The sequence below is a fragment of the Mustelus asterias genome, unplaced genomic scaffold (assembly GCF_964213995.1).
Source record: "Mustelus asterias unplaced genomic scaffold, sMusAst1.hap1.1 HAP1_SCAFFOLD_3183, whole genome shotgun sequence".
In the NCBI taxonomy this organism is placed as follows: Eukaryota; Metazoa; Chordata; class Chondrichthyes; order Carcharhiniformes; family Triakidae; genus Mustelus; species Mustelus asterias.
In genome coordinates, this window is record NW_027593128.1 from 17,840 (window position 1) to 26,575 (window position 8,736).

Sequence of the window (8,736 nt, forward strand, 5' to 3'; positions counted from 1 at the left end):
CTTGTATAATTCAACAATACTTCCTTACCTTTATATTCTATTCCTTTCGCTATGAATGCCCACGTTCCATTTGCTTTCTTTATTTTCTGCTGTAGCTGCTGCTAGTTTTCTGTGACTCATGAACGAGGACACCCAGATCCCTCTGCACCAGAGCAACACAAAGTCTCTCCCCATTCAGATAATAAGTCGTCTCCCCCATTTTTTCCGACCAAAATGTATGACCTCACACTTAAACTCCAGCTGCCACATTTTGGACTGAAAAAGAACGGATCAGAGTACTTTCTAGACGGTATGAAGTTGAAGCGAATACAGGAGATGTCCAAAGTGACATGGGAGTTCAGGTGCGTAGATGGTTATAATGCCACAAGCAGATACAGAAAACAAATCAAGAAGATTAACGGAATGCTGCTCTTTGTATCGCGAGCACTGGGACATTGGGCGCAGAAGTTACGCTGCAGCTATAAACCCCGATTAGACCTCACTTGGAGACACTGAGAGCAGATCCAGATTTGCCAGGAGGTTGCCCTGGTCTGGAGGGCATTAGCTATGAGGAGAGGTTGGAGAAACTTGGTTTGTTCTCACTGGAGCGACGGAGGTTGAGGGGCGACCTGATAGAAGTCTACAAGATTATGAGGGGCATGGGCAGAGGGGATAGTCAGAAGCTTTTCCCCAGGGTGGAAGAGTCAATTACTAGGGGGCACAGGTTTAAGGTGCGAGGGGCAAGGTTTAAAGGAGATGTACGAGGCAGATTTTTTACACAGAGGGTGGTGGGTGCCTGGAACTCGCTGCCGGGGGGAGGTAGTGGAGGCGGATACGATAGTGACTTTTAAGAGGCATCTTAAATGCAAGAATAGGATGGGAACAGAGGGATATGGTCCCCGGAAGGGTCAGGGGTTTTAGTTAAGTCGGGCAGCATGGTCGGTGCAGGCTTGGAGGGCCGAAGGGCCTGTTCCTGTGCTGTAATTTTTTTTGTTCTTTGTTTTTGTATCTGGGCCCCACATCTTAGGAAGGATATCTTGGCCCTGGAGGGAGTGCAGTGTGGGTTTAGAAGAAAGATACCTGGACTTCAGGGGTTTAATTACCAGGAGAGATTAGACAAATTAGACCTGTTTTCTCTAGAATTTAATATTTATTTATTAGTGCCACGAGTAGACTTACATTAACACTGCAATGAAGTTACTGTGAAAATCCCTTAGTCGCCACACTCCGGCACCTGTTCGGGTACACCGAGAAAGAATTTAGCACGGCCAATCCACCTAACTTTCTTTCGGACTGTGGGAGGAAACCCACGCAGACACGGGGAGAACGTGCAAACTCCACACAGACAGTGACCCAAGCCGGGAATCGAACTCAGGCCCCTGGCGCTGTGAGGCAGCAGTGCTAACCCACTGTGCCACCAAGGCATTCCCCCCTAACTTTAGAAGTTTAAGAGTGTGATCTGATCAAAGTCTTTCAGATACAGGTAAAGGCAGGGTAAAGATAAATTATTTCCACTGGTTGGAGATTCTAGAACTAAAGTTAAAGTTTATTTATTAGTCACAAGTAAGGCTTACATTAACACTGCAATGAAGTTACTGTGAAATTCCCCTAGTCGCCACACTCCGGCGCCTGTTTGGGTCAGTGCACCCTAACCAGCACGTCTTTCGGACTGTGGGAGGAAACCGGAGCACCCGGAGGAAACCCACGCAGACACGGGGAGAACGTGCAGATTCCGCACAGACAGTGACCCAAGCCGGGAATCGAACCCGGGTCCTTTTTGCTGTGAGGCAACTAGGGGGGGGGGGGGGGGGGGGTTCATTGTCTAAAGGTTAGGGCCAGACCATTCAGAGAGGTGTTAGGAAGCATTTCTACCCACACACGGGGTGGGAGAGGATTGGAATTCTATTCCACAAACAGCAATCGATGCTCAGTTGCTAATTTTAGATCAGAGATAGGTAAGCTTTTGTTAAGTGAAAGTATTAAGGGATACAGCAGGATATAGATCGGTTGGAGACTTGGGCGGAGAGATGGCAGATGGAGTTTAATCCGGACAAATGTGAGGTAATGTATTTTGGACGGTCTAATACAGATAGAAAATATACAGTAAATGGTAGAACCCTGAAGAGTATTGATAGGCAGAGGGATCTGGGTGTACAGGTACACAGGTCACTGAAAGTGGCAACGCAGGTGGAGAAGGTAGTCAAGAAGGCATGCGGGCATGTTTGCCTTCATCGGCCGGGGCATTGAGTTTAAAAATTGGCAAGTCATGATGCAGCTTTATAGAACCTTAGTTAGGCCGCACTTGGAATATAGTGTTTAATTCTGGTCGCCACACTACCAGAAGGATGTGGAGGCTTTGGAGAGGGTACAGAAAAGATTTACCAGGATGTTGCCTGGTATGGAGGGCATTAGCTATGAGGAGAGGTTGGAGAAACTTGGTTTGTTCTCACTGGAACGACGGAGGTTGAGAGGCGACCTGATAGAAGTCTACAAGATTATGAGAGGCCTGGACAGAGTGGATAGTCAGAAGCTTTTTCCCAGGGTGGAAGAGTCAATTACTAAGGGGCAGAGGTTTAAGGTGCGAGGGGCAAGGTTTAAAGGAGATGTACGAGGCAGAGTTTTTACACAGAGGGTGGTGGGTGTCTGGAACCCGTTGCCGGGGGAGGTAGTGGAAGCGGATACGGTAGTGACTTTTAAGGGGCGTCTGGACAAATACATGAATAGGATGGGAATAGAGGGATACGGTCCCCGGAAGGATAGGGGGTTTTAATTAAGTCAGGCAGCATGGTGGGTGCAGGCTTGGAGGGGCCGAAGGGCCTGTTCCTGTGCTGTAATTTTCTTTGTTCTTTGCCATAGGCAGGTTTATGGGGTTAGGCGACAGATCAGCAATGATCTCAGTGAATAGTGGAACAGGCTCAATGTTCCAATTCCTGTTCCTACATCATCAGAACCTCGGCCGAGAGTAAAACAAGGGAGATCTCTCTGGGTCAGTATTTACCTCCAAACTGACATCAGTAATCGGACTGTGTCCAGAATGAATGACCACAAGAGATTAAGTGGAATCACTCACAGTGATGATGGGTCACCCCATCGCCTTGACGCCTCGCTAATTAACAGCAGTGGTGGCAACTGCCTCCCAAACAATCGCTGGTAAACAAGAAGATAGCATTATCGCAGAGGCAGGCGGCCTGAGCACACACACAGGACAAGATCGATCGATGGACAACCAACACGGAAAAGGGAGGGACAGAGCGATGGAACAGTATAAAGGTGAGATAGACAGCGCTCCGAGTCATTGTGAAAGGATTGGACAGAGACAGTGATACTTCTGACCAGGGAAGAGTGTCAGTGAGGAGTGCAAAGTATAATTACACAGTGACTAAGAGAGGGACCGAGTCAGAAATACTAAAGGATAGTTTCAGATAGACAAGCAGGCAGGGTGAGAGACTGGGGGGTAGAGAGAGAGAGAGACACCGCAGTGTGGGCACAGAGTGAGAGTGTGCAGGGGAGACGGTGGGGTGACACAGGGTGAGTGTGCGGGGTGGACAGACAGAGATTGTGGGGTAGAGAGAGAGACCGCGGTGTGACACAGGGTGAGAGTGTGCAGGGTGGACAGAGAGAGAGACTGCGGGGTGGATTGACGGAGAGAGGCTGCAGGGTGGACAGACAGAGATTGCGGGGTGGCTTACAGAGTGAGGGGCTGTGTGGTGGACAGACAGAGAGTGAGATTGCGAGGTGAACACAGGTGAGGCCGCCGCGGGGTGCACCGACTGATTTGGGTAATGATGTTGGGGTCTGCAGTGAGGTTTCTGTGCTTGCTGTTGGTTATCTCTCCTCGGGGCACACTCAGCGCTGGAGGATGCTTCTTTGATGGCAAAGGTAATCACAACTCCCACAAAGCAATGGTATTGTGGGCGGCACAGTGGGTTAGCACTGCTGCCTCACAACGCCAGGGACCCGGGTTCAATTCCCAGCCTCGGGTGACTGTCTGTGTGGAGTTCGCACATTCTCCACATGTCTGCGGGGGTTTCCTCCGGGTGCTCCGGTTTCCTCCCACAGTCTGAAAGATGTGTAGGTTAGGTGGATTGGCTATGCTAAATTACCCCGTAGTGTCCAAAGATGTGCGGGTTAGGGGGATTGGCCGTGTTAAATTAACCTGAGTGTTAGGGGGACTAGCAGGGTAAATGCATGGGGTTATGGGGATAGGGCCTGGGTGGGATGGTGCACGGGGCAGACACGATGGGCCGAATGGCCTCCTCCTGCACTGTAGGATGTTGGGGGGAAGGCTCCAGAGCGATGGTGCAGATTGAGAATGGAGCAGGCAAATGGGGAGAGGGGATTGTGGATTTAGGGAGGGGATTGGGGGGAATGGTTCTGGGGGGGCAGACACAATGTACTGGGCTCTCTGTAAATATCACCACTATCTTCCACTGATCCCTCTCTCTCTCTCCAGCCTCTTGTGAACACAATGGTGTCCGGCTGGAGATTGGTGACACCTGGATCAATGAGGATTGTTACCAATGCATCTGTCTGAACCCGATTGGAGTGGGCTGCTGTGACAAGTGAGTATAACCCAAACCCGGAGACAGATCATGATGGAGGACAGTGTAGAGGGAGCTTTACTCTGTATCTAACCCCGTGCTGTACCTGTCCTGGGAGTGTGTGATGGGGACAGTGTAGAGGGAGCTTTACTCTGTATCTAACCCTGTGCTGTACCTGTCCTGGGAGTGTTTGATGGGGGACAGTGTAGAGGGAGCTTTACTCTGTATGGGGGACAGTGTAGAGGGAGCTTTACTCTGTATGGGGGACAGTGTAGAGGGATGTTTACTCTGTATGGGGGACAGTGTAGAGGGATGTTTACTCTGAATGGGGGATAGTGTAGAGGGAGTTTACTCTGTATGGGGGATAGTGTAGAGGGATGTTTACTCTGTATGGGGGATAGTGTAGAGGGATGTTTACTCTGTATGGGGGACAGTGTAGAGGGATGTTTACTCTGTATGGGGGATAGTGTAGAGGGAGCTTTACTCTGTATGGGGGACAGTGTAGAGGGATGTTTACTCTGTATGGGGGATAGTGTAGCGGGAGTTTACTCTGTATGGGGGACAGTGTAGAGGGATGTTTACTCTGTATGGGGGACAGTGTAGAGGGATGTTTACTCTGTATGGGGGACAGTGTAGAGGGATGTTTACTCTGTATGGGGGATAGTGTAGAGGGAGTTTACTCTGTATGGGGGACAGTGTAGAGGGATGTTTACTCTGTATGGGGGACAGTGTAGAGGGATGTTTACTCTGTATGGGGGATAGTGTAGAGGGAGTTTACTCTGTATGGGGGACAGTGTAGAGGGATGTTTACTCTGTATGGGGGATAGTGTAGAGGGAGTTTACTCTGTATGGGGGATAGTGTAGAGGGAGCTTTACTCTGCATGGGGGACAGTGTAGAGGGAGTTTACTCAGTATGGGGGATAGTGTAGCGGGAGTTTACTCTGTATGGGGGACAGTGTAGAGGGATGTTTACTCTGTATGGGGGACAGTGTAGAGGGATGTTTACTCTGTATGGGGGACAGTGTAGAGGGATGTTTACTCTGTATGGGGGACAGTGTAGAGGGATGTTTACTCTGTATGGGGGATAGTGTAGAAGGAGTTTACTCTGTATGGGGGATAGTGTAGAGGGAGCTTTACTCTGCATGGGGGACAGTGTAGAGGGAGTTTACTCAGTATGGGGGATAGTGTAGCGGGAGTTTACTCTGTATGGGGGACAGTGTAGAGGGATGTTTACTCTGTATGGGGGACAGTGTAGAGGGATGTTTACTCTGTATGGGGGACAGTGTAGAGGGATGTTTACTCTGTATGGGGGACAGTGTAGAGGGATGTTTACTCTGTATGGGGGATAGTGTAGAGGGAGTTTACTCTGTATGGGGGATAGTGTAGCGGGAGTTTACTCTGTATGGGGGACAGTGTAGAGGGATGTTTACTCTGTATGGGGGACAGTGTAGAGGGATGTTTACTCTGTATGGGGGACAGTGTAGAGGGATGTTTACTCTGTATGGGGACAGTGTAGAGGGATGTTTACTCCGTATGGGGGACAGTGTAGAGGGATGTTTACTCTGTATGGGGGACAGTGTAGAGGGATGTTTACTCTGTATGGGGGACAGTGTAGAGGGATGTTTACTCTGTATGGGGGACAGTGTAGAGGGATGTTTACTCTGTATGGGGACAGTGTAGAGGGATGTTTACTCTGTATGGGGGACAGTGTAGAGGGATGTTTACTCTGTATGGGGGACAGTGTAGCGGGAGTTTACTCTGTATGGGGACAGTGTAGAGGGATGTTTACTCTGTATGGGGGACAGTGTAGAGGGATGTTTACTCTGTATGGGGGACAGTGTAGAGGGATGTTTACTCTGTATGGGGGACAGTGTAGAGGGATGTTTACTCTGTATGGGGGACAGTGTAGAGGGATGTTTACTCTGTATGGGGGACAGTGTAGAGGGATGTTTACTCTGTATGGGGGACAGTGTAGAGGGATGTTTACTCTGTATGGGGGATAGTGTAGAGGGAGTTTACTCTGTATGGGGGATAGTGTAGCGGGAGTTTACTCTGTATGGGGGACAGTGTAGAGGGATGTTTACTCTGTATGGGGGACAGTGTAGAGGGATGTTTACTCTGTATGGGGGACAGTGTAGAGGGATGTTTACTCTGTATGGGGACAGTGTAGAGGGATGTTTATTCTGTATGGGGGACAGTGTAGAGGGATGTTTACTCTGTATGGGGGACAGTGTAGCGGGAGTTTACTCTGTATGGGGACAGTGTAGAGGGATGTTTACTCTGTATGGGGGACAGTGTAGAGGGATGTTTACTCTGTATGGGGGACAGTGTAGAGGAATGTTTACTCTGTATGGGGGACAGTGTAGCGGGAGTTTACTCTGTATGGGGACAGTGTAGAGGGATGTTTACTCTGTATGGGGGACAGTGTAGAGGGATGTTTACTCTGTATGGGGGACAGTGTAGAGGGATGTTTACTCTGTATGGGGGACAGTGTAGAGGGATGTTTACTCTGTATGGGGGACAGTGTAGAGGGATGTTTACTCTGTATGGGGGACAGTGTAGAGGGAGTTTACTCTGTATGGGGGACAGTGTAGAGGGATGTTTACTCTGTATGGGGGACAGTGTAGAGGGATGTTTACTCTGTATGGGGGACAGTGTAGAGGGATGTTTACTCTGTATGGGGACAGTGTAGAGGGATGTTTACTCTGTATGGGGGACAGTGTAGAGGGAGTTTACTCTGTATGGGGGACAGTGTAGAGGGAGTTTACTCTGTATGGGGGACAGTGTAGAGGGAGTTTACTCTGTATGGGGGACAGTGTAGAGGGATGTTTACTCTGTATGGGGGACAGTGTAGCGGGAGTTTACTCTGTATGGGGGACAGTGTAGAGGGATGTTTACTCTGTATGGGGGATAGTGTAGAGGGATGTTTACTCTGTATGGGGGACAGTGTAGCGGGAGTTTACTCTGTATGGGGGACAGTGTAGAGGGAGTTTACTCTGTATGGGGGATAGTGTAGAGGGATGTTTACTCTGTATGGGGGACAGTGTAGCGGGAGTTTACTCTGTATGGGGGACAGTGTAGAGGGATGTTTAATGGGTGTAGCAGAGGGTGGTGAGGGGTTCAGGGCCTGGCCGTGACCCCAGATTCTCACCATCTTTGTTCCCTCACAGTGCGGCCCAGCCAGTCGATTACCCCGAGTGGTGTGAAGTCATTCAGCGGCCCAACTCCTGCCTTCTGGCTGTCGTGATGAAGGCCAATCACAGGATTCCCTGCATCAGTAAAAGCCGCATGGGCCACCTACAACTCCGGAGTGGGCAGAAGCAAGAGAACAACCCCTTCTTCTAGCGACCGAGACACCACGGAGGGGCTGGAAAACCCTCCTCCCTTCCCCCACCTCCTCACCCCAAAACCAAATCACAAAGCAGTTTGATATGTGGACTGTTCCCATCCCGGGTCTGTATCCCCTCTTCCCCACAATGTCCTGATTTATTATTTAGCCCAGGGCAATCGAAATGAGAAAGGAGTTTGCCATCTGGGAGCCTTGACAAGAGTCACATCCCCCTCATCAGGGTGCCTCTAGTTACAGAGGCTGGAGCAGATAGGCACAGTGGTTTCCAGGAAGCAGTGTTCCAGAACCTTCCGCGAGCTTCATGGTTTCAGCCTCGCTCTGTTTTCCTTCGACTCAATAAAGAAAAATCCAGCAGCAACATCTTGTTCTGTGTCCTGAATGTTTAATGTTCGAAGCATAGAGGGAGCTTTACCCTGTATCTAACCCTTGCGCATGAGTCGCAAAAACCCAGTCTGCAGGTACAACAGGTGATCAAGAAGGCGAATGGGATGTTGGCATTTATCACGAGGGGAATAGAATATAAAAGCAGAGAAGTCTTGCTGCATCTGTACAGGGCATTGGTGAGGCCGCAGCTGGAATAGTGTGTGCAGTATTGGTCCCCTTACTTGTGAAAGGATATATTGGCCTTGGAGGGAGTGCAGAGAAGGTTCACCAGGTTGATACCAGAGATGAGGAGTGTAGATTATGAGGAGAGACTGAGCAGATTAGGTTTGTACTCGTTGGAGTTTAGAAGGCTGAGGGGTGATCTTATAGAGACCTATAAGATAATGAAGGGGCTGGATAGGGTAGAGGTGGAGAGATTCTTTCCACTTAGAAAGGAAACCAGAACTAGAGGGCACAGCCTCAAAATAAAGGGGGTCAGTTTAG

General features: G+C 49.6%; 1 protein-coding gene across 1 annotated transcript; it reads left to right on the plus strand.

Annotated features, from left to right (window-relative positions):
- The first annotated feature begins 2,718 nt into the window (after positions 1-2,718).
- Positions 2,719-8,225, plus strand: LOC144490342 (prostate-associated microseminoprotein-like). Its single transcript, XM_078208107.1, has 3 exons — positions 2,719-3,249; positions 4,433-4,541; positions 7,691-8,225. The coding sequence occupies exons 1-3, from the start codon at positions 3,198-3,200 to the stop codon at positions 7,863-7,865; spliced, it is 336 nt and encodes a 111-aa protein (XP_078064233.1). The 5' UTR covers positions 2,719-3,197; the 3' UTR covers positions 7,866-8,225.
- Positions 8,226-8,736: the final 511 nt, after the last annotated feature.